The 25,655-nt window shown below is 40.1% G+C and overlaps 2 protein-coding genes across 21 annotated transcripts in view; both read left to right on the top strand.

The window, feature by feature from the left end:
• Nucleotides 1-747: 747 nt before the first annotated feature.
• On the top strand, nt 748-9,505 carry agmat (agmatine ureohydrolase (agmatinase)). Of its 2 annotated transcripts, XM_021323032.2 has the most exons (8): nt 748-1,142; nt 2,271-2,473; nt 2,691-2,739; nt 6,844-7,039; nt 8,074-8,253; nt 8,930-9,014; nt 9,091-9,195; nt 9,303-9,505. In XM_021323032.2, the coding sequence occupies exons 1-7, from the start codon at nt 850-852 to the stop codon at nt 9,162-9,164; spliced, it is 1,080 nt and encodes a 359-aa protein (XP_021178707.2). In that variant the 5' UTR covers nt 748-849; the 3' UTR covers nt 9,165-9,195; nt 9,303-9,505. The 2 variants fall into 2 exon arrangements, with proteins under 2 accessions (XP_021178707.2, XP_012731103.2); XM_012875649.3 differs by having other exon boundaries at nt 9,091-9,505.
• Nucleotides 9,506-15,405: 5,900 nt separating this feature from the next.
• The window catches only part of hspg2 (heparan sulfate proteoglycan 2), a 165,131-nt gene continuing 154,881 nt past the window's right edge, over nt 15,406-25,655 (top strand). For 12 of the 19 annotated variants that reach the window (XM_036141581.1, XM_021323027.2, XM_036141533.1 and 9 more), the window contains exon 1: nt 15,407-15,893. In XM_036141581.1, coding sequence (XP_035997474.1) covers nt 15,825-15,893 — 69 coding nt within the window. In that variant the 5' untranslated portion in view covers nt 15,407-15,824. Of the gene's footprint in view, nt 15,894-25,655 lie in introns of all 19 variants that reach the window. The other 7 variants (XM_021323026.2, XM_021323024.2, XM_036141530.1 and 4 more) reach the window with 2 other exon arrangements.

Genomic DNA, 25,655 nt, shown 5'->3' with positions numbered 1-25,655 from the left:
TAATGTTATGACTTTATGCTGGTAATGTGATGACTTTATTCTCATAATATTATGACTGTATTCTCATAATATTATGACTTTATTCTTGTATTGTTATGACTTCATTCTCATATTATTCTGACTTTATTCTCATAATATTACGACTTTATTCTCGTAATATGACTTTTTTTATAATACATCGTACAATCTTGCCTCTCGTCCCCTTATATTGCGACTTTATTATCGTAATACTACTTTATTCTGGTAATGTTCTGACTTTATTCTCATAATGTTGCGACTTTATTCTCATAATATGACTTTATTCTGGTAATGTGATGACTTTATTGTCATAATGTTGCGACTTTATTCTCATAATATTGTGACTTTATTCTGGTAATATTATGACTTTATTCTTGTATTGTTATGACTTCATTTTCATATTATTCTGACTTTATTCTCATAATATTATGACTTTATTCTCGTAATACGACTTTTTTAATAATACATCGTACGATCTTGCCTCTCTCGTCCCCTTATATTGTGACTTAATTATCGTAATATTATGACTTTATTCTGCTATTGTTATGACTTTATTCTCATAATGTTGCGACTTTATTCTCATAATATGACTTTATTCTGGTAACGTTATGACTTTATTCTCAGAATGTTACGACTTTATTCTCGTAACATTACTCCCCCCACACACACACTTTTTTTTAAAATCACGACTTCGTCGTATGATCTTGCGCCTTGTCCCCGCAGTCTGACGGAGAACTGAAAATTACGAGCTCACGCGTGAACCCAAATGCAGCAGAGGTTTACGCTGGTTGACCTTTGGCACTTTTATCACGTCTGATTTAAATCACCAAAATGTTTCCAGTTTGGAGAAACCTAACTCTATCTCGGGCTGCAGCGGTTCCCTTTTCTTTACCGCCGCGGCGAGCTTTGGATCAGCGCAGCTGCCGAACCGGAACGCGCTCCGTTCCGAACAGAAAGAGCTCCGGGAGTCGCTACAATGTTCCACCGAGCGCCGAGTTTGTTGCGCGGGTGTCTGGGATCCCCACCATGGCCAAGCTGCCGTACCGGGAGACGGCCGACGGGCTGGACGCGGCGTTCGTTGGCGTCCCGATCGACACCGGGACCTCGAACCGGCCTGGAGCAAGGTGCCGTTTTTTTTTTTGTTATCTTCAGATCTCCTGTGGTCAAGTTCGGGAAGAGCGTCAGCGATGTCGGCCATTACTTTAAAAGCTCCGACATTGTTAGAAATATTAAATAACAGTTGCTCTACATGCAATGTTAGAATGAGCAATTATGCATGGACTAAAAATACGGAACTAAGTTAATTTATATACAAAACTTTAAAAGAAAACACAATATCAAAGTTCTACCCAGGCTGTTACTGACAGTGGCGGAGCTAGACTTTTGCTATTGGTGGGGCAGAGCTATTTGGAGGGGTCCACAGACCACCATATATACATTTGTTACATTGTAAATATTTAAATTTATGAAATTATTATGACATAAAAAAAACATGTGTAGGATAATATGACATTGTTTGGTATTTTAATTTAATTTTTACTTCGGCTTAATTATGACAGATAAAAGTTAAATTAGTTTCATTCTGGGGTTTAATGGATTTTCTATGTAAAAAAAGGATTCATACCTCTTGAGCTGTTTGTTGTCATGTCACACCTACAGACGTGTATTTTATTAGGATTTTGCATGACGGACTAAAACAAAGTCAGTGCATCATCATGAAGTAACAGGAAAATGATACCTGCTTTTCCAAGACTTGCCGAAGTCAAAATTATGGCATGCATTTATATTGTACATCTATAACAGATTAGCACATCTGGAGACGGTACTGTTCTTTGCTAACCGCTCAGGCTCAGTCGCATTTGAAGGAGAGTTCAGATAAACATATCTGAATAATGTCCCTCTAACTCATCCGCACACGTGAATGGTCATGTTTTGGTAGGTTTGCAGTCGTCTTATACCCTTTTTTCATGTTTGCTCTGTGAAATGTTCAAAGCTTGGGATGTTTTTTTTATTAGCTAACCCTGCTTTAACCTTCTACACGACTGGATCTGAGATCCGTCTGCTATGCTGCTTGGTCTTCATGATGATGTTTCTTCATTAGATCCCTGTACAGACGGTCATCTTTCTTCTTATGGCAGCTGCACCTTTGACGTAGCAGCTTTAGGAAGACCTTTAATAAATTTAATCCACTTTACCTAGAGTCCCACCTTACCTGGTGTAACGGCATATATTTAGTCTTTACTCTTTTTCAGGTTTGGTCCACGGCAGATCAGAGGGGAGTCTGCCCTGCTGAGGGCTTACAACAGCGGCACCAGAGCAGCACCTTACGAGTCCCTGATGGTCGCCGACATTGGGGATGTAAACGTTAACATGTATGATTTGAAAGACACCTGCAAGCGCATCAGGGAGGCCTACAGAAAGATCCTGGCCACTGGATGTATCCCTCTGACTATGGGTGAGAGCAGCTGACTGGCACAGACTGAACAAATACTTTCATATCCACTGTCCGCTCAGATTTACAGAAAACGGTAGTTCAGTAAATGGTTTACGGCATCCGCAGATGAGCTCTGACACACCAGTGTTATTAATTAATTATTAATTAACGTAGTCCAGTAAACAGCAGAGCATGCTCTTTCATAGCTCAGATGTTAAGAAAATGTTGGTATCTACAGGTGGCGATCACACAATTGCATACCCAATCCTGCAAGCTGTTGCTGAGAAGTAAGTATGGATCGTTGCGAGTGGAGGTACATGAGGTAGACGATCAAAATTTAACACTGTCCAACCAGTGGTTGCGTGTTATTGTCAAACAAAAAATGTTTTAATTAATCAAATGTACTTTATTTTCTAAAAAAAACAAAACAAAAACTTTTTTTGCATGAATAAATCTTCAGCCTATTTTTGGTACTTAAAGGTAGAGTCTGCGATTTTCCTGGAAGATTCCCCAAGTCCCTTTTTGAATTACTATGCAAGACTTACCTGCTCTTCCGCTCTTCAGCGGGATCGCATGACAAAAAAAAAAATCTCCCAAGTCCACTATGGTCTTATTTCTTTCTACAGAGGCCTTCCTCTTCTTCTTGTACGCGATTTGCTTCTTACGACTCTTAGCCATGTTGAAAATATATGGTGGGAGCAGTGAAAGTACAATGAACAGCCAACACCGAAGCTAGCCGCTAAGCTAACCGGATACATAAACACTAGAAGTGCGCATGTGTAGCCAGCAGGAGGAAGCTACCAAGGAACGTGCGCTGTGTGAGCGCGTCAGAATGATTGTTATGTGGGACAACCAATAGATAAGTCGATACCACTGAACTCTTGGGACAGAGGGGGATGAGAACAGGACCAAAACTCTGACCAATTCCTGCCCTTCGGTGTGAATGGCAGTGATTAAACAGAGTTTTTACAGGTCTGCAGCTTCACAGAGATCAATTTTTTAACCTCCTTTTCCTGAATACATAAGGTATTGACTACTGTCAGGATGGAAGGACCATTTCATCTAGTATAACAAGTGTTTCTGAACAGGATTACCAACTATAGCTGTAAAGGAGCAATAAGTAAGACATTCACTGCAAAATGAATCAGTCACCCAGGATGGAAGTAACATAAACAAAACAAGTTTTCCTCCTTTCAAACCTAGTGGTACGATCTGGAACTACTTCTGTTCAGAGTGTAGCCTGTGTTTACTTCCTGGTTCCTGAGCCAATGGTATGAGAGTTCCCAGGGTTCCCAAAACAGAGCGCAGTATTTGGTTATTTTATTTTTCCAAAAGAGCAGCAGCCTGCACACATGGAAGCCAGTAAAGAGAAGCGGACCAGAAACAGAACGTGTACGTTCAACAGACCTTTGAGAAAAAGAATGCAACAGAATGCAAGCCTCTCAATGTTTTGGGGCCTTCTTTGGTCATGATTTTATTAAACATAATCATTTCCAGTTTTTTTTCTGTGAGTAATAGGTACTTGTCTCCCGGCCTTCCCTGGAAAGAACCCCATTGCTGGCAGCATATATTCTTCCAAAACCTTGAGTCTTTACAGTAATATCGGTGGGTACGCAAATGTGGCTTTTCGGCTTCTGGCTTTGCTCGGATGCATCCACATACCATGAAAGATGCAGTCTTCTTTCCTTTTCAGCAAAGTGAATGCAGCCTTGTTTGACTAGAGAAACGAATTTCACTTTGTGGATCGGTCAGTAAACCGGACAGTTTTCCACCTCTTTGCTGGCTTTTTGGACTGACTAATGGCTTTTTCTTGGCATACTGGCCGCACAACAGCCTGTGGTTTCCAAAGTACTCCTGAACCAATCTGTTTTTTAAATAAACAGCTTATGAGAGATGTTTGTTTTAGGCAGATGTGTCTGTTTTCTGTGGCAGAACTGTCCTACTAGTAGCTCCACAGAAAATGACTCGTAAAGCCTACAGCTGTGCCTCCTGTTCCAGTCCCAGAAGTCCAAGGGCAACAGGCAGCATGGTGTTTTAGAGGAAATAAATGTCATGAGATGAAAGGAAACTAAAAGATCTCCCAGACCACAGGAGGACTTGCTAGTAATCAGAGCTTTTATACACTTTGTTCTGAACTTTATCTGGAGTAAAACTGAACAGGCCTACAACTGGAAATCATGTGGAGCCAGGGATTTGCATTCCTAGATCCTAAAAGTGGATCTAGGAATGCATTCACCACTTTTTCGTTCCTAAAAGTGGTGTATAACTCCTCATGTCTATTTCAAAAAGCCTCAGATCAAAGCATAAAATCTATTAAAACTTTTTGCATATGTTAATCAAGTGGAGCACTATGGCAAAAGCAGAAAGGCTCAATTTGTGAAAGTGAAAGCTATTGGGCTCTCTTTGGCATTAAGACAATTCTTAATGCTACACTGCCAGACAGGACACACAAAAATCCTCAAATTCTCTGGATTAGTTCTCTTCTATCGTTTAAAAAGAAATCTAAATTTTTTAATGGCTACTGGACAGCTGCAGCCATTTAATTTGATATGTCTTACCATTCATGCTACAAAACAGAGGTTTTCTATCGTTTAACGGTCAAGTCGGAATTGTTGTTGCGGTATGAATGTGCATGTGCAACAACAACATTGCAGAGATCGTCTTGCATTCAGTGTTCGGTAGGTTAACATATTCCTCATTACCCCTGATGCCTGATAGATTTTGGGGTGAAAGATACAGAGAGCGATGGGATTGTTGTGACGACAGAGCAGAAAGTAGACGGAGAATATCACAGCTAATTTCTTTGTTGCACTGTTGAACAATGTCGTTAAAGTACTTCTTGATTCTGAGATTGACCAACTCGGAAATACATGCATTAGTGACCATATTTTCAAAAAATGTAGCATTAAGATCGTGATTGCGTCGTTAAAAGTTTTTTTAAGGACTTAAAATAGTCCCACGGCGCCCACTAGGCTAAAAATTCACAATTTGGGTCGATGACGTAGTTGTGGGCGTTGCCCAGGCTACGCTACAGAGAGTTCAATGAAGTACACCACGAAGAAATTCAGATGGCGATTCACAAAGTGATGATTTTAACATGAAAGACAGCGCAAGTTACGACTTGGGTAAGGCTGAAAAAAAACACTTTAGGAGAATAAATGGAATGGTTTGCTAATGTATAATTGGAATTGGTGCTCATAATCGCGGCCATGGCTGACCGTTCGGATGTAAACACGGAAACAACTCGTTGAAGCTCGATTGTCTGGCATCGTTTATGACGGCTGATAGACCCATAGGCCTTTCGGTTCGGAACCCCCCATGCCGCTCACTACCTCTCAGCACAGCAGCGCCGTGCTGAGAGGTAGTGTAGAGAGCATGTCGCTTCTCAGCAGGCTGCTGTGATGACGGCGAGATTTCTCCGCTTCACTGCGCGATGAGTGAGGAGGAGAGGAGAGAATATGGACATTTCAGCTGCCTGAAGACAGCGTTTATTTATTTTTATTTTACAATTTTGTATACAACAGCTGCTGATTAAACTGAATGTTACAATCTTGACATGATTATGTCAAGATTTTACTGAGAAACCGATCAGAAGCGCCGTGAAACCCCGCCTCTCTGGCTGCAGCTCCCGACACAGAGGGGAACAGATTTTCACAGGGGAGCTGAATTTCGCACAACACCGGGACTTTTTGGGTTCGGAAATGTGTGTAAGGAGACATTATCCTTGTTGGTATCTGACCAACCATAAGCCACACACTTTTTAGCCATGTTTAATCCGTCTATTTGTCTTTGAGAAAGCGAGTTTGCAACCAGGAAGTATCTTGTTACCATGTCAACAGATCAGCGTCTATCCACGAATTACGTCATCAGTCATGCAACATTTTTTTATGAGCCTTGAGCTAAAAAGCCTTAAAAATCCACTTTTTCATTGAATTTTTTATTTTTTTTTTCCTCAGGTCATAATAATATGTGAACTTTCTAACATTTAGCAACTTGTATGATCTCAGAATCAAGAAGTACTTTAAATTTTGTTTGCAGAACGGCAACTCATTTGCCCTGTTTTGATCCCTAATAAGTGAATAGAGTGTGTTTTGGTATCAAACTAATTGAGTGTTGGTGGGATCTTGCATTGAAGGTTAGATCAGAATGGTCAAAAATGCTGATGCTGAACTGAAAAACATCCATGTTCTCCGTTCTGCTTAATGCATGATGTTTTATTTTCTCAGCCGTAAAACATTTCCAGAACCACAGCTTGAATCATGCAGCCACGTTTTTGCACCCGAAGCGGTGCTGGCGTCCCTTATCAGTCCGAGTTAAACATTATTACCTCTAAAGCATCTTATCTCTCAGATCCTCCTCCCCATTTAACTGTGTGTGTAATAATTTGTCAGGCACGGCCCCGTGGGTCTCGTCCATGTGGATGCTCATGCTGACACCAGTGACGTGGTGCTGGGGGAGAAGATCGGCCACGGGACCCCGTTCCGACGCTGTGTGGAGGAGGGGCTCCTGGACTGTCGCAGGGTGGTTCAGATCGGCCTGCGGGGGACCGGGTACTCACCGGACTCGTACGAGTGGAGTCGGGCCCAGGTACGGTCTGGGCCTCTGTCACGCGGTTCCATCATGATGGTTTCACCTCGTTCCCCGTAAGAGTTAGAAATGCCGCACTGAGTTGTTATTGGTTTGGTTCCTGCCAGCAGTCAGTTCAGTTTTGATTTGAAAAAAACTTTTTTCTTTCTGTCTTTTATTCCTTCATTTTATGTTTTTTTGTACTTTCCTCCTTTTTTATCATTTACTTTATTCTTTCTTCCTATTCTTTTTTCTTTTCTTCTATCATTTGAATTGTCTGTCAGTGTTCTCCTGTTATTTCCTTTATTTTCTTTCCATCCTTTCTTCCCTCTTGTTTCTATTCTTGAATTATTTTAGTCTTTTCTTCCCTTTTTCCCTCCTTTATTCCTTCCTTCTTTCATTCCTTTTTCTATCCTTTATACTGGCTTTACTTATATTCTGCCCTCTAGCTGTCTTTCTTTTCTTTCTATCCCTACCTCTTCTATTCTTTTCTTCCATCATGTCTTCTTTCTATCGTTCCAATTTCTTCCTACTTTTTTCCATCCCTTCTATCTATTCATATTTCCTTCCTTCTTTCTAATCTTTGTGGCTTTCTTCCCTTTCCTTCTTTCCTTTCCTCAATTCTTCATTTCCTTCCTCCCTTTGTTCTTTCTAATCTTCTCAGCTTCCTTTTTTGTTCTTTTATCCTTTCCTTCATTCTTATTATTTCCTTCCTTCCTTCCTTCCTTCCTTCCTTCCTTCCTTCCTTCCTTCCTTCCTTCCTTCCTTCCTTCCTTCCTTCCTTCCTTCCTTCCTTCCTTCCTTCCTTCCTTCCTTCCTTCCTTCCATCCATCTATTTTTGCAGGTTTATTATTATGCTCTAAATTCATAGTAAACTTTTGTTTACTGTAAATAACTCTGTTACTTTGAACATATATAGAATGCGTAAAGGAAAATGTGCATAAAACCTGTTAATAGAATCTGATACATTAATGCTAAAATGTCGTTGTTCCAGTTTGTCCCAGTCTTTCACTTTATCATCACTTCGTCCTCCACCTTTCCCCCCCGCTCTGCAGGGTTTTCGTGTGGTCCAGGTGGAAGAGTGTTGGTTCAAGTCTCTCACACCCCTGATGTCCGAGGTCAGGGCCCAGATGGCCAGTGGCCCGGTCTATCTCAGTTTTGATATTGATGCTCTTGATCCAGGTTTTGCACCCGGGACAGGAACACCGGAGATAGCGGGACTCACTCCCATACAGGTAAGCACAAGAACCAGTCAGCTTGTCAGTAAGTTGCACATTTAGACCCAGTTTAGGCTATTCCATTACTTCATTTTTTCCTATTTCTGAGCTGTTCCTCTGGAGTTTATTATTCTTTATCCGTTCTATGTCTGATATGTTTTGTGGCTGTGTTCATAATTACATAGTTGATGGCAAGCTGAGTAGTTCCTAAAGTAGAAAAGTAATCCCATAGAATAACACTTACCCCACCTTGCATGTAACTACTGCTATTTGGGTCCTTACTCTCAAAGGTTGAGTACAAAAAATATTTTTATCCCATCAGACTCGCCTGTCTTCCTTCTTTTTATTTATCTTGATGGCCTTAGACACCGTCCTTGGTAAAATGTGATCTCTCCCTTTTATTTTACAAAAATCAAAAAAAAGTTTTTACTTTTACTAACATTAGGGCAGAAGGACTGTACATTTCCCCCTGGAGATTTTTTCTTTTTTCCTCTTTCAAATAGAAATGACAGAATTTTTGTCAATAACAACTTTATCCGTCTAATAAGGTTCAAATAAAGTAGCAAAAGCATTTTTCTCATAAAGCAACTCTTTAAAAACACAGCAGATTTTTGGAATATGAAACATATTTAGCAATGCTTTTTGTTCTCAGACACTAAAAGCCCCTTTTTTTAAAAATCTTTCTTGAACTCAGGGTGTTGAGATCATCCGAGGCTGTCGGGGTCTTAACCTTGTCGGATGTGATCTAGTGGAGGTGTCTCCACCCTATGACACGACAGGTACCGGCAATGTTGCTGTATTTCTATTTATTCTAACCTTTTTTTTTTAAATGTCTGCCTTCATTTCCTTTAACAGGAAACACTGCCTTGACTGGGGCCAACCTCCTCTTTGAGATGCTATGTGTTCTGCCAAAAATTAAATACTACTGACCTGGATGTAAAGTTTGAAGCCACTCTTCAGGTGCATAGTTCAAGTTCTGAAGTTAAATATGATTTGTTTTCTTTTTTCCCATGCACACCCTTATAATTGCTCGACGTGTAAAATGAGTTATCCTCTTTTTATCGCAGGTGCATCTATAGGCTGGATTAGTCAGTTCATGAGAGAGATATTTGGCCGAATCCTCTGGGCGTGCAAGCTCTCGTTCACCTGGCCACTTTGTTAAGTCTCCGCCGTAATCAATGCATTAGCAAGAGAAAAGGGGCTAACTTCAGTATTTATAACTTTCTTTCCTCAGAAGACATTATGCATGTAGACAAAAAAAAAAAAAAAACCTATGCAGTCGCAGCGTCAGATACTTTTCCTCTTCTCCTATGCACATGCACAACACTGCTGTCATTTCAACTTCTCGCCAGAGGGGGCAGACGTCTGCAAAGATCCTGGAACTCATGCTATGCTCCTTTAAATTAAAGTATTCACAGCTAATGTTGATGAAAGCTTTAATCGGGTTCGTACTGGGGTTTCATTTCCAATTTTTTTTTTTTTTTTTTTTATGACGATCTTCTTAGGGTCACATGTTTGGTTGATTGCTGCACCTAAATACTTTCAGTCTAGCTCCAACGCTCCTTTTTGCTGCAGTCTACAGGAACCAAGATATGTTGAGCCACTAGTTTAAAATCTGGTTCATGGCCTTCACTCTTTTTGTTCTCCATGTTAGTGCTACTGTTTGAGTCCATGTCAGCCTCACAGACAGCCTAACACTAATGAAAAGCTTGTTTATTTTAAAAGAAAGATTAAAAGTGTTTCTGTCGTGATTTTTTGCAAACAGTGTCATGCATTAATAAATCAAGCTTTAACGTTACCTTGGCTTTGTAATATTTTTTTTACTTATTCTCCTATCATGAAATAAAATACTTTGTAGCAACACCCGCCCCTGGCTGGATGCTTGGCCAATTAAAATAGCTTTTTTTATATGTTGAGCCAAAAGCCTAAAACACCCTGTATATTTTATTGCAGCAATTGGATTAAAAATAATCAATCTTGAAAAGTATGACATTTGATTCCTTCAAATTCCAAGTCCAATCATCCTTTTGTCCTCTTCAGCTTACCTGAGATTGGGTTGCCTAGATCAAGGGTGTCCAAACTTTTCATCACCTGGGCCAAAATTGTTACATCAAAAGTACTCCAGGGCCAAAAAATGTGTGAAAATAAAGTAAAAATAAATAAGAAAATAGCTAAAATTCCCCAAAAATATACTGCGATTTTTAATTTTACCGGCTCCACAAATTATGATCATGCACTATTTTGATTAAACTTTTTTATGTTCTAAAGCGAAGTGTAAATTATTGCAGATTCACACTTTAAAGGGTTTTGCATCTTTTGTTGTATTAGAGGATAGTCATCCACTTTTCAAATTCTTTTGGACCCAATTAAATTTTTTTCTCTGTTCTTTGCAATAGGAACAGGACTTGAGTCAAACAGCTGCTGTATTTAGCCAATTTTAAAACTTGAATTAAAAGCTGATTTTGGTACACTACAGTCTGCATTTGAGTAAAAACCACTGAAGAATCTTGGTCCTATTTATACTATGAAAGTAAAGACACTTTGCGTTTTACCTAACATTTTCAATTGTAAGAAATTTTTAACTTAACTGTCACAATTTTTGCCCTAATTAAGAATAAAAAGCCACCATCTGCATTACTCACATGTGCTAATGGGTCAAATAATTGTGCCGGGCCAAACAAAATCCGTCCAGGGGCCGGACCCCCGTTGGCTTTTGTTTAAATCATCTTTCATTTACAAAATCCCAACTGAAGTTTTGGCCAACTCATTTATCATTTACTGTGACTTACTGAATAAAAACTCACATTTTCACTCATTCAATGTAAAGAAGGGCCACATCACTGCTTTGATGGTCTCTGGACCGACTCTTTTAGATCAGGGTTCTAACTGTGGAGTTGTGGTTCTAGAACTGGCTCCGATCCAGATGCCAAACAAAGAACAATAAATATTTTTCCTACAAACTAAATGTATCATGGATAGCAAATGGTAATTTATCAAATGTATTTATTTATTTTTAAAAATAGAAAATGTATTTAGTATCAGATAACACCGTACAGATTTCAGAAGTCTCAGTTTTAAACATTTTGAAACTGAACTGATCTGATTTTCCTAGCTCCCCCCCAAACTCTATGAAATAGCTCTTTACCACCAAGCTGGATTGGAATCCAAATATAACTGTTGAGTGATGATCTAAAGAACATATGGGAAATAAAACCTCACTAGGTAAATATGTGTAAGATGTTATAAACACTAATAGAAAATTATAAATTTGATTCTGAGGAAAACTATTGAATTTTAGAAAGGAAAATTGGTTGGAACCCTAAACAAGCACCTGGATGTCATCAAGGTTAACTTAGGGTTTCAATGTTTATTAAAAACACATGTTCACTTCTGAGCCATTTTTATTTGAATTTGAATTAACATCTTACTGTGGAAGGAGTACTGGAACAGTGTGCTTACATTCTGAGAAGAAGCTAGTTTGACCCCTGCAGACTGCCCCCTCTGCCCCCTGCTCCCTAAGGGATGGGTTAAATGCAGAGACAACATGGTCCCCTCTGGAACTATAAAGGGAAATATTATTATAAGCCATTAGTGTTGTGGCATGCCTAGAGATGGCAATTGGTTTTATATATAATCTAAATGTTACTCACTTTACCTCCATTATTCCTGTAAGCGAGGCACAATGAACTGAAAAACCGGCACCCTCCATACCATCCACACTCAGCTCTGACTTATTATGCCCTGCACGTGTTCCTAAAGCCTTTCTAACAATGCCAAAATCCTAGCTGAGGTTGCTAATATTTACGTTCTTTATTTTATTCTTAAAAAAAAAAAAAAAAAACTTGAATTTGTAGATACAGAAAAAGTTCAAACTGGACTTAAATTACTTAAAAGCAGGGAATTTCAAAATCAAGAGATTGCAATTTGTTTATGTGAGAGCATAAAAAAGTAATTTTACTGTAAAATAATTGGAAAATAAAATAGCCTTTACTTTCAGTAAGTATATTCACTTATTTTGGTATTCCCTACCAAGGATGCCTGACAACTGTGGATGTCCCTTTACATTTACTCATTAATCAGCTGTTGCCATTTTCTTATTAGATAGCAGTGTGTAAGATAACCCTTTTGAGTGACTTTAGGTTTGAAATACTTCAATTTTTGTATCTTTGGAATATGTATTTTGTGTCAACAGTACTTCATTTGGCTCTGTACATTAGAAGCAAACACAGAAGGGGAAAAAGACCTACCTCATTCAGTTTGACTAAATGTGCATCAGGCTCTGAGGGCGTTGACCCTGTAGGACAGGGAAAGGCAATCATATTCTCTGGCACATTTGTGTTCTACAGCTGCACAAGTTGGCAACTCACACTGTACTAAAGTTACACAGACTGCGTTCGGGTCATTTAGCTCTTAAAAACCAACATCATTTCACTCTCTTCAGACGCCAGAGGACACAATATCATAAATAGACATTTAGCTTAAGCACCATAAGTAATTTACCTAGCTGCACTCATTAACAGATGATGTGTCTGAACCAACCGGGGAGTTTGTTACTGCAAGCAGGGGAAAACAAGCGGTATAAGCATTGCTTTATATCAAAATGAGCAGCTCATTGAACATTTTTGCTGCATTTTTCCACTTCTTTGCTGCCAGCTGGAGGCAAGGGAGGAGTCTCCGGATCAAACCACCGTGGTCAGAAAGATGCTTTAAGAATGCGCTCACAGTCGAAGAAAAGTCCGCTCCAGAAGCGAACCGTCCCACATGTCCAAGAGGATCCGAAAAGGACAGGAAAAAGATTCAAGCTCTGAGGCATGCAGTTTGTTGAAGGGGACCCAACATATAGTTTATATTTATGCTTGTCTGGTAAACTTCCTGTTAAAAACACAGTTCAGTTTTCCTTCCTTTTGCAGAATCTCTGGTGGACTTAAACTCCTGGGATATGATAGCATCTTTTCCTTTGGGAATAATAAGACTGTGCTGTGCGATATTGGAAACATGGATTTTTTGTGTATAGACTGTAAAACTGACTAAATTCCAGCCCAATTTGCAGTAAGCCCGTTCTGTTTATGTTTCCTCTTTATTTAGTGCAGGGTGATAGCAGAGGAGAGCAGCTCCTCTCCACATCTATTTAGGGCTCCTCTTAATTGGCAGCAGCTGTCCTGTTTCAAACCTCTGAGCGATCCGGTAATTTCCCTTCAACAAAAAAAAAAAAAAAAAACAACTCGACCCAAATATGCAGCGCTACCACCTGACAGCACTCAGCAAATGCTCCAGTGCATAGTAAACTGTGAGGAGAAACAAAACCGTGCATTGTTCCTCTTTGACTTTCCCCATTAATATTTAACTGCACTGAAAAAAAGGGCTCAGTGCAACGTTACGCCGGCAGAGGGCGCTCAAAGCTAAACGCACTCTTCTCTTAATTTTAATTCCAGGAGTTCAGCAAAACTATACATTAAACTAGTCTTTGTGACAGAATTTTTCCATTTATTTTATTTTCATTTTATTGTTTTCTTTTTTGCATTTCACAGTACATAGTTGTGTTGAAGAGTTTGTCCAACATTTGTTTAGTAAGGCCTCAGGCTACAGAAAATATGCTGCTGGAAGCTGTGAAGAGGCATGGCTGAAGGCGTGGTGCAGGTTCATGTTCAGGGATCATGTTGAAAGACTTGATTCTGTACTGGAAAACCTTTCAATCCTTAATAAGAATGTCAACATAATCTCTGCACAGTGATTTTTTTTAGTTTGAATGTGTTGAAAGAAATAAAACACAACACACTGAAAAAAATACTGCTAAATAAAAAAAAATGCTTTTGAGTGTAACAATTTCTGTAATTATCAGTGCATGAAGTGCCTTGAAAAAGCATTCATTCATTTGTATTTTGTCTCCTTTAGTGTGAAACCCCCAAAATACAATCCACTGCAACTAACAGCATGCCAAAAGCAAGTAAAAAAAAATAGGTTATTAAGTTCAGAAGTCACTTAATTAGTAAATAGACACCCCCTCTGTGTACTTTAATCTTTATATATGCTTGTTTTTCACAGGTTCAGAACATCATGAAGACTAAGGAACAAACCATAAGCCTGATATAAATTTATGGAGAGTTTTAAAGCAGGGGTCACCAACCTTTTTGAAACTGAGAGCTACTTTATTGGTGTTGTGTCATACAAAGCGCTACCAGTACTGACCTTTGAACTACAAGAGTCAAGAGTTCATCTTAACTTTATGTAAATTAAACACATTTTTCATGCTTTGTTATACATATTGTTATTTTTAAATCTATATAAATGGAAGTTTTAGATGCAGCTCAGTGGCACATTCTACTTTCTTTTCACAACAGGCTCGTGGTCCTCGGGGGCTACTTGGTGCCCACGGGCACCATGTTGGTGACCCCGGAGCTACAGAGATCTAAATCTCAGTTGAGAGTCTCTGATGATATGCCATTAGTCATGTGCTCCACAAATCTGGCCTTAATTGAAAATAGTCACTGTGGAAAGACAATTATAAGAAGTCATTGCTGCAGTTTCCCTCAAGATCCACTTAGGGTGGGACCAAAATCTAACTTTTTGACCAACTTTCAAACACCCTACATGCGGCACATCATGCTAAACCCACACCCATGACAAACCAGAGAGGACCATGGGGGATGCCTCTCATCATTAGAAACAAATCCGGGGCAATGCTGTAAAGAAGGTAGTTAAGGCTGCAAAGGGTGAAGTTTCACTGATCAGCAGGACGGCAACATACCTCCAGAGCTTTAGATCAAATCACATTCATATGCTGGAATGGCACAGTCAAAGTCTGGACCTGAATAAAAGTGAGAAACAGGGGGGACGTTTGCAAAGGAGAATGGAGGAAAAACAGCTGGCCAGATCTGGCAGAGCCACCATGTGCCTCGCTGATTTGTGTCGCTCTCTTATAAAATCCAAAGTAAACGCACTGGAGTTTGTGCTTTAAACTTAACAACGTGTGCGTAAAGTTTACGGGCATGAATTGTGTGGTGCACATATGCGGAGTGGAGTTTTCTTAGGACTCCACTCGCGGGGGAAGAGTGTGGTCAGCGTGTAAAAAAAAAACAAAAAAACAGCGTGGGTCTAAGTGGCGTCTCTCCCCACGCTGGGATTAGCTGTCCTTCTCGCTCAGCCCTCCCTGAATTCCATTCCGCCTTTTACTTTCTCGGCTCCGCTCTCCTCGCTCGGGAGGACATCCCAGTGACTTTTGCGTGGCCGCGTTACAGTCCCACTCCGACTAAACCCCACAGTCCCGAAGTGTACTGCTGCTGCTGCTGCTGCACGGCGCGAAGGAGAAGAAGCGCGTTTGGAGGTCCCGGCATTTGGCGTCTTTACGCAAACACCCGCACTCCTCCTCCAGAGGGAAACGAGCGCGAGCGGGGAGCAGTTTTTTTTTTTTTTTTTTTTTTTACCTGTTGATGAGGTCCCACGGGTGGCAGAGGAGCAGGCGCATAAAGTGGGGGGAAAACTCGCTCCAGTAGCGGAGCGCAGGAAGCGAGTGAAGGATCTGGGATTTTTTTTTTCTCTCTCTCTCCCTTTTCCTCCCCTGCAGAAACAGCCTTTGCTGTGTTGGAGGAAAAATGGGCTCTCCGACCTCCTGGAGCTGTGGACTTATGGTGTCTTTGATACTCACATGTCAGCTCGTTTCTGTAAGTGAGCTCCAGATTTATATCTTTGCACTTTTTAAACACCTTAGGATGAAAAGTCAAGTTAACAGAATGCCTCCTTTATGTCCCTTAAGGGGAAAGAAAATGGTGCATTGGATTTATCTTATTTATGTTGCGTCAGTGGTGCGTGCAGGTGGGCTGCTGAACTCTTAGCAGTTCTGTGGAGGTGCGTTTGGAAGTAATGGGATAAACCACAACCTCCTAATAAGTGACGCCGGGCTAAGTTTGTCCATAGAAACAAGCTATTCATAGTCTCCCCTTGAGTGCTGAAGCTTCTCAAACTTTCTTCAGGCTACACTCTGCATTACTTACACGTTTTGTTTCCAGCTGGTTAAAAGAAGATTGTGATTTATTAAAAACAACAACAACTAAACATTAACTTATTGTATCCTTTTGTGTTACTCCTGGTGCCTGCAATATTCCTTTAATATAAAGGACTTGCTTGTCATGCAAAGTATGGAGAGCCAAAAGTGCCACAAATGGTATAAATTAATAAATAATATGTTATAATCTGAATTAAATACATTCTAAACAATGCATTAGGCGATTATTTGAAGGTGGCAACAATTCAATACATAAGTAAATTGAACAAAATTTAAATCTTAGTAATTTAAATAAAAAAATTAAACATGATGCGACCCTACATAATGATTTTTGTATTTAGTTTTTGCTGCAGTGCACCATGTTACATACACCCCAACATTTGACTGGTTTACCTGTTGGGTAAGACTGGCAAATAAAACACATTTGTAATGTGTTGCAGCATGCAGCCATGGAATCAAACAATAAAATGTGAAATAATGACTTTCTTTTGTGGATAAATTATGGATTTATTTCAACAAAATATTGAATTTATTGCTTATTTAAGAAAATATCAATTAATTTTCAATTTTAATTTACTAGGGACACATTTTCTCCCCACATGTACATCAACAAATTGTTTTACTGATTGATCCTGTTACTTTATTCTTCTAACCATACATTTGAAATCCCCTTAATCAAATTTTTTATTATATGTACCAAATGAGCAACTGTGAGTTGGGAAGAAGCAAATCATTTTCACAATGGATCAAATTCTACATATGGGTACGTTTTCGCTTCCAGTAGCCCGCCCATGCGCTGCAGGGTGACTTATTCTTGACAAATTGCTGACATTACAGTCTAAGAACCCTGGTGTCTTCACTCCTCTATATCTGTTGTATGAATCATATAGCATATGATCATCGCCTTGCAGTTGAGAATAGCCTGGCCCGCATTCTTTGCAAACCCTGTTTGTCTGCTCTCTCACCTTCAAGTCCTCTAGGAAAGAGCTTTCACGAATGAGGAGGTATCTGTGGCACCTCTGCATCGATTTGATCTGAAGTAAAGCTTTTCTGAGTGATTGGATGCCATATTGGTGGCAAGTGCACATAAATCTTTCACATTTCATGTCCAGAGCATTAAGCCGCTGGTATGTCCGGAGCTTAGAGGGTATAGTGCGATGCAGTTGAGTGCCACAAACCCGTGCAAACGAAATGCTCAAATTCAAGCTATGTATTTCCTCAAGTGTCATCCGACCGCTCCGGTTGTCCAGTCTCCACGAGTCTATCATCATCTGTTGTGTGCTGACAGTGGAGGGTACCACAGCTGTGATTAACAGCTTGGTCAACAATAGCAACATAATTGAATTAGCTGGGACCACCACCATCTGTTTCTTGCATTAGGATGTGGAACTACAGCAGTCTGACTGCCTCTTGATTCAATTAGGCGCATGTACCGGTGTTACTACAGGACCCTCCCCCCCCACCCCCTCTGCTGGAATGTCACGGTCATGTGTATCAGCTCAAACAATCTGACTCGATGCAGTCTCCCTGTGGGTAGGAGCTCTGCATCAAAAAATGCTTCCAGTGTCTGACTGTGACCACCCGCAGCACTTGCAGGTGAAGTTTAAACAGATCAAGCGCTTCTGCTCGCTCTTTGTGGCCTCACAGAAGCTTTCGTGTGACAAAAGCGAATCCTGTGGTGCGGTCCCTGCCGTATAATATGGCCTGTCGTGCAGTAAGTTGCACTTACCAAGCTGGTGGGGTTCGTATGCGGAATTTACTTGGTTCGCGGGTCATCCTCTACTACTACTTGTTCGACACAAAGCAGAATTTTGTCACTGATCCCCAGTTTTTGGAAAGCCATGACACGGCAATATTAATTTCGCTGTAAGAATGGATGAAGATAAAATGACTACGACAAAATTATAAAGTAGAAAAACATTTTAAGCTATCTTTGGCATCCTATATTTTCCACTATCATGGTTACAGTGCATTATATATTTATACATAATAAATGATATTAATAATGTAATTGTTCTTATTTATACTCATATTAATAAAAAAGCCTCTATTCGTATTACTTGAAAAATTTAGACCCTTTAAGTTAGGAGTGATGCCGAAGATTTCCGCATTCAGCATTTTCTATGGCAGATGTTGCCACACTCTTCAGCCTTCCTGCTATTTGCCCAAAGTCTCATTCTCTCTTGCTCTTTCACAACCAGAACCAAAAACTGTACAGAAAATCTCTGTAGAAAATAGTTTATTTTTCAATAGCATGCTACATCCCTTTGCTTCTTCTGACTCCACTTTAGACACTAAAACTGATGCTGAAATGGCAACGTTGGTGTGTTCTTCACTCAGCAACAGCATCCTCATCAAAGAGGTGTGCGACTGTGACCTGGTTGTGTTTCAGGGCTAGTCGAGCTGAAAATCAGCCGACTTTGGTCACTTCTTAGCGCGTCTCTACAAACTCAAACAAAAACAATAGTTCCCAACTTTATGACAAAAAAAAATAAATCTAGAAAACATTGCTGCCACTTTCTGTGTCATTCTGTTGTGCAGTTGTTCCAGGAAAAAAACTTGTCAAACCTGCATTTGTTGACATACCTATTTTTATGAATATCAGTTGCTTTCTTTGTCATTTTTAGTCAAAGTTATTAAGACACATTGTGGAAGGTCCAAAAAGCCCCTTACAACTCCAGAGCCACAGGTTGCAGACCTCTGCTTTAGGTGTTTCCTTGGCGTCGTTGGGGATAGACTGGTGTTGGGGGAGGGGTGGCTTGGATTCCTGCAGAGCAGTTTTGTCATTGCCTCTGCTGGATGTAACTGGACCTCTTATCCCTTTGATAAATATTATACAGCAACAGTTTGATGTAATTAGTTTGTGATGGGTTGGGTTGGTTCAATGATTGGTCCTTCCACCTCTGATCGAGGCGCCACGCAGCTTTAATTACCCTTCAGAGTTGATGTGAAGTCGATGGAGTTGCACAGAGGGCCCAATACTAACTCCTCTCTACAGTTTGAAGAGTAAAAGATCCACTTCCACCAAGACCTACTCACATAGTTGGTTGAACTTTGCAGCGTTGAAACACAACGGCCGTCTTAGCCGATAGAACGACACTGCTCAACTGGCTTGGCCTCCTTTAAAGACTTCTGTACATATGGAGCGCAGGCCGCCAAGCTGGGATTTGTTGACTCTGCGTTGAGGTATGATTTGGGCTGGTGCAGAGGTCAGGGAGTGGAGGAGCGTGAACCTGACTATATTTCACCGCTCAGTTAAGCTTTCTCATGAATTATGACTCTGCCAAGGTTGACTTTGACCATGCTGTTTCCTGAACTTTTCACTGTGAACACGTTTAGGCAGTCATTCATGTCGTTCGGCTCTGTTTGAGATTCACTTACAAACTGACTTCTTTGATCAGATGTTTGTCAAAAAGTCAATGGGGAAAACACTTCTTAAAGGCTTTTGATGGTCCAAGAAATTGCTCTTGGTCTCACAAGCTGCTGTTATTAGGCTCTTTTAGGTAAAGTTTATTGTGATCAGTCACGACTTTGTGAACGCTGGTGTTTTGTTCCGCTGCTTCTCTGGATGCATTCATGCAGCGGAGCGTTGCGTAGTCTTTTTTTTCTGCTAGCAAAAACAACAACATGCAGCAAAAAAAGGGCAGGTGTGTGGAGTCCTGTACTTTATGTTTTATACAACGTTTCACAGCAGTACGTGCCGCGAGGGGTAGAGGGTGTGAGCAGCATGTATACAAGAGTGGTTGACACTGCTAACAACCAATCAGAGCCAGACATTCCTCCTGGCTCTGATTGGTTGTTTCTGACCGGGAGCGGTGTATTTCTACAAATAGCAGTAAAACTACTGAGAGGAGCGAAGGAAGCTTTATTTTTTTTTTCACAGACTATCTGTCTCATATTTTACTGTCAGGACATAGAGACAGTTTTAACAAATACGTAAAAAAGTACATTTATACCAAAGTTACCTACTGCATCTTTAATAATTGAAGAATGGATTTTTCAAAAACTTTCCAGTGTAAGACAATACTGCTGTGATAAAAACTGATTTTATATCACAGCTTTTTACACACCGCTACCAGTGGGGCAATAATTGTGGAGGTTGCTGTATTAGCAGGATATCATAAAGGCACACGTTGTGTAGTACCAATCATGAAGGTAGACAACAGTGTACAGATCCCTTTTAAAGCCTTAAAGAAGAATAAATCTGTTACAGCTAGGTACCTGATCTTTTACTTGTGACTCACCTTCACACACACACACAGTATGCACTACACACCAAGCACTTTGCTGTGGTTTCACGCCAACATCGCATCCGCGTCGGACAGAAGAGCCAACTCCAAACACAGCTGCACCCCGGCTGGTACATCAGCAGACTGCCCTGCGTGTGCTGACATGAGCACAGGAAGGCCTGTTGCAACTGGAGTACCACTCTTTCCATCCACATTTCTGCCTTTGAAGGGTTCCTGCGCTGTAGTTTCATAAAGCAGACTCCCATAGATGTATCGTCCTCGGTTCAGGTCGACTCTTCTGTCTGCCAGTTCCCTAATTACGCCTTCAAAGCTTTTTATGGAGCACAGTTTAAAGGTAATCTTCCTTTAAAGGAAGGAGGGCATTATTAGCCCATTAAGCGGTTATATTTTCACTCGGATGGAACACCATGTTCAACAGACCTCCAAACAAGACGGAGGGTAAAATGTCACAAATAATTTCATACAAAATCCAGTTAAGAAAGACAAGTGAGGTGTTTGAGTGTTCAAAATTAAGAGGCAACATTTCTGTTGCTTTGTATCTCTCATATTATTTTAACGATTTAACCTAGTAATTTGTTTTGTCACTAACAAATGCCCAAAAAAAAAAAAAAAAAAACTGCTCTGGGAAATTAAGTATGGATTTTCACAGCAGGATTTCACAGAGTTTTTTGGAAATGAAACCAAGGAAAAAAGCTTGTTTGGTTTTATCCTTATCTGGGTTTACGACCTCACAAGAAGCACAAAAGTGGAGCGGATCAGATCGATTTACTGAAAGTTACTCGGAAGCATTTGATTTGCCGGGGGTTCAGTCTTACATGTTTGTGCCAGAGCTTGACCCCGATGACCCTTAAACAACGATGGATACCGCTTTTAGGTTGGCAGGTTTAAGCAAATTGTGCCGATAACAATTCAGAACCTTAACTAGTGCACATTTCTTTATGTTTACTGTTTGAGTTCTTCCATGTGAAATGGTTTTTGTGCATATTTGACATTAATTATTAAGTCCCCTTTAATAATTACACAGTCATACTACTTCCCTCCTTATCATTGCAAGATCATTAATTTTCTTCTTCTCTCTGGTGCTGGTAGGAATGATGGTAATGGTATCGTCTGGGTCATATTTGTATGCATGGTGAGGTATGCTGGTAGGATTAGATCTGTGGATGTTGTAGGTGATAGGTGCAGCAATTTTGCAAAAAAACAAAACGTTGTAGCTTTTGAAACGAATCAACCAAATTTAACCTCGAAATCATAGCTGAATGTATTTTATTTTGAAATCTGGCTGTTCGAGGCAGCCCTGGTCTTTTTCATAAACCAAGCTTCTATGTTTTTGAAGTTTCATAAAATTATCCTAAAATCTATGCAGTCTTGTCATGTTAGTTTTAACGATCTGTACAGAAAACATGTTAAAATTTCTGAAGGAGCAATTTGACTCCAAAAAATGGTACATAAACAAGAAACATCTGATCACTTGCCTTTCGCCTCATGTGCTGTCATCAGTGGCTTATGTGTTTGTTTTGTGCTAGGTTTTTTTCCCTGTTAAAGGGCTAAAAAGGACAAAACATAGAAAATTGGCTTTGTAACATGTTGCTGTATTGGGGAAAAATATCATCTTAAGTGACTGATTTAACAGAAAAGTATTGCTAAAAGCTTTAAAGCATATCTTCACATATCACAGTTTTTAGAAATGTGCTTATAGACAAAGCTCATTTATACATATTAAATGTATAATTCAATTATTATTCATCTAAAGAGAACTACATGCTTTGTTCCTGAGTTATGGAGCCACAGGTGCAATAAAAACCCGTGGTTCACAGCGAGGTCATAATTACCCGTTGCTGCCACCGGGCAATAAAAAGCAGCGTTATACAGAAGAAATGTATTCATCAAAGCTCATCTACACAGATCAACCTCAGTGTTTTACTAGCCTGTTCAGACAAAGCAACAAGTCTGGACTAATAATAAAATTAATTTGGTGAAGTTTTGAAGATGTTCATAGCTGAGAAGATGGTCGATTTTCAGCCCCTGATCAGCGAAGGGCTGTCTGGAAACTCAAAACTCAGTGTGGATGCTATTATTGAGGGCAAAAAAGACTGAGTTTGCTGTTTTCCGCACCAGGGAGGGGTAAGCAAGTACCAAGTTAATGAAAACTATCGAAAAGAAAAATGTATTTTCAAGGTTATGAGACATTTGAGGTTAAATCATGTTGCAAGATTGTGAGAGAGAGCGTAAACTGAAGATAATATAGAGACAATAGGCTTTGGCTTCTGCCTATTCCCTTTCAGACATTGTGGACATTTTGATTTGTCTATTTTCTATGTCAAAGATGTCTGAAAAATAAATATAAACTGAAACAATAAAACAAAGAACCAAAGAACATGGTATCAACGGGTCATAGCACTACAAAAAGTGGAGATCAGAAATCAGCCGCTAAATTTTAAATAAGTGTAACAAGCTGAATGTTTAGAAATAACTTTCTGTCTAACTTCCAGAGATCTTTAAATCCAACAAGAATCTCTCAGCTTCATAGAAATGAAAGACCTCCAATCGTCTAGTTGACTCTTACCTATTCCTTCACCTTAAATAGGCTTTGAGATTCATTGAAATGCTGAGTTCACTGCATGGCACTTCCCTATTGACCGTGGTCAATCCCTGTTGAGTTGAACATTGTCTGGGAGCACTGATGTAAAGTCACTTCTCCTTTTTTCATTTAAGAAGCAGCATCTTTGTCGTGTAAGCTCCCTCCCACCTAATACATCCACTCTCATGGGGGTTGGTGGCCTCCCCACCCCCCCCTCCGCCCCCCACTGAATGTGGCTTTCTGTGCCGAGAACAGAAAGGAAGTCTTTCCCGGGACACTTGGGGAAGTTTCTTTTTTTTTTTTTTTTTCGACCGTGGTTTTTACTCCTATAAACCCCCAAAATAAGATCCCACCCTTGTGTTTTATTAGCAATGATAATTTCCCAGGGTAGTCGCATTTGCACAGCCTCCACATCCTCTCACTGCGTAGGAAGTTTGCATCTGTAAAACAAATAAGCTTCCACCTCTGCAGGACTCACCGAAAGAAGAGACAAGCCCAACAAAGACGCTGCTCGAGCCTTGATGTTTCACAGAGGGAAGCCGGCATGTATAGTTTTGCTGGCTGCGGGGTGTGAACAGTAAATACAGAGCAAGCACTGGTTTCCCCTTTGAGCTTGCCTTTATTTGTTTCGGGACTCGGTTTGTTGAAAGTAACACAAGCCCGCTCGCTGCTGCTCCGGACCCTGTTTACTGGATGCTTTCACCAGTTGGGATTTGTTTCTTTGGAAACCAGGAGGAAAAGCTAAATCCAGCGAATGCTTCATAGCTTTAAAAATAAAGAGCCCCAGAATAAAAATAAATAAATAAAAATCAGCAAAATCATATTGTTTTCATGTGAATAATATCTATTCGATCTATAACGGTGAAAAAAACACACACGTTAGATTTGTACATGTTATAGTTGGTGCTGGTTATTACGCCAATTCATACTTTTGTAGTTTGGGGCATTTTATATTAAACGTTTTCCAGTATGAAATGGACTCATTTGCCATGGGACCATATGTACCAATCATAAGTGAATTCCTGCCTCAAAAGCAACTGATGATTAAAAGTTTAATTTGCTGTAATCTACTCATAGTCTGCTGTGAGACCCTAATAAACAAAGTCACAAGTGATCACGGACATTTATTTTGGTTTGAGCAGGCATCATAATTTACATTTTTTTTAATTCAACTGACCCTAACGTAGATCAAAAAACAAAATAAATGGAAACACCCTTTAATATACATTTAAATCAGGCCAAATCTGAATTGGTCAAAGGTCAAAGGAAAACCAGAAATTGGCATCAGGCTATAAAAAGGCTTGTCGGGGATTATCGAATTATATGGAATTTTTTTTTCACATTTTCTGCTTGCTTTCATTCAAAATCTTGATATTTTTTAAATCTCAAAATATTGCCTAGCCCTAAGAGACGCCCAGAAAACCTCAAATAAAAGAATAATATCAGAAAAGTGGTGTGACGGAGGCAGGAAGTAACTTTGTGGAAGCGCAGAGATGCAGCAAAGCCTGGATACTGTAGAACGCCTGTGATCCCGGCAGATGACAGAATATAACAGCACACTGTCCGTCTGTGTTCACTGGAAGTACACCTTTTAGATGAGTGGACTCTGGAACCATAACTTTTTTTATTCTTTACATCTTTAAACAGACACAAACAGCCCCTCCAGCGCATAGTGACTGTTTGTTCTGTGCAGGAATCCTATCAGCTGTTATCTAAAAATCTCTTGAAATGACTTCTGCACACAATGCTCGGGATTTTAGCATTTGAAGCTGCATGTAGAGCTGGTAGGGTTTAAATCCTGAATGCTTAGGCTTGGCGTTGCCCTGTTGTGAGGCAGATGAGGCGCTGAAGAGAGCGGCAAAGGTCTGGTCTGTGTTATCATGTCAGCGGCTATCCCATGAGACATAACAACTCATTCTCTTTGATATACACACAGTGAAACTCCTGGTCCCCTGGGAATCTTCTCTCTCTGTTGTTTTTACCTCAGGTATTTTCTTTTTTTTTCCATCAGAAGCTTTTACTGTTGTTTTTTTAGCAGTCACTTCTCTGCAAAACAAAAGTAGGATTTGGGAACGGGATTTGCTACATGATCAGAAAGCCTCAGTGCGTTGCTTTAAATAAGCGAGTCTGCGGTTGAAAGGATGGGCAATACACCATAGTTCTGCCGCACTGGCTTGCGATGGTCTCAACCTTCTGCCCCCTTGCGGAGCCACAGCCCCACTCGAGGAAATGAAACCTGGAGTTTTCTGCAGGACAAGAAGACCTCATTTCCCCTATAGCAAAGTTTATTCAGGCTTTCCTGTGCTCACTTCAGATTTCCTGTTCGACATACGTTGAAAGAAATAACCCAGGTTAATTGTTGTTTGTTTTAGTCCCCAGCCATTTATTCCCAATTTATATATATATTTTTTCATTTCCTTATATTAAGAATGTCCCTCCTTAGATTGTTCTTATTATTGTATATAAAATCCTGAATCCTCCCCCCCTCCAAATCCTGAATTTTTTTGCAGAACAGTCAAGCCATAGAGGCACGTCCCACATTTTTTCCCTCCTTGTTTGCTCCGTTAAGTCTACTTCACTTGGAGTGCCT

The sequence above is a fragment of the Fundulus heteroclitus genome, chromosome 1 (assembly GCF_011125445.2).
Source record: "Fundulus heteroclitus isolate FHET01 chromosome 1, MU-UCD_Fhet_4.1, whole genome shotgun sequence".
Lineage (NCBI taxonomy): Eukaryota > Metazoa > Chordata > Actinopteri > Cyprinodontiformes > Fundulidae > Fundulus > Fundulus heteroclitus.
The sequence above is the reverse complement of the archived record's forward strand: the minus strand, read 5'-3'. Positions and strand labels throughout refer to the sequence as shown.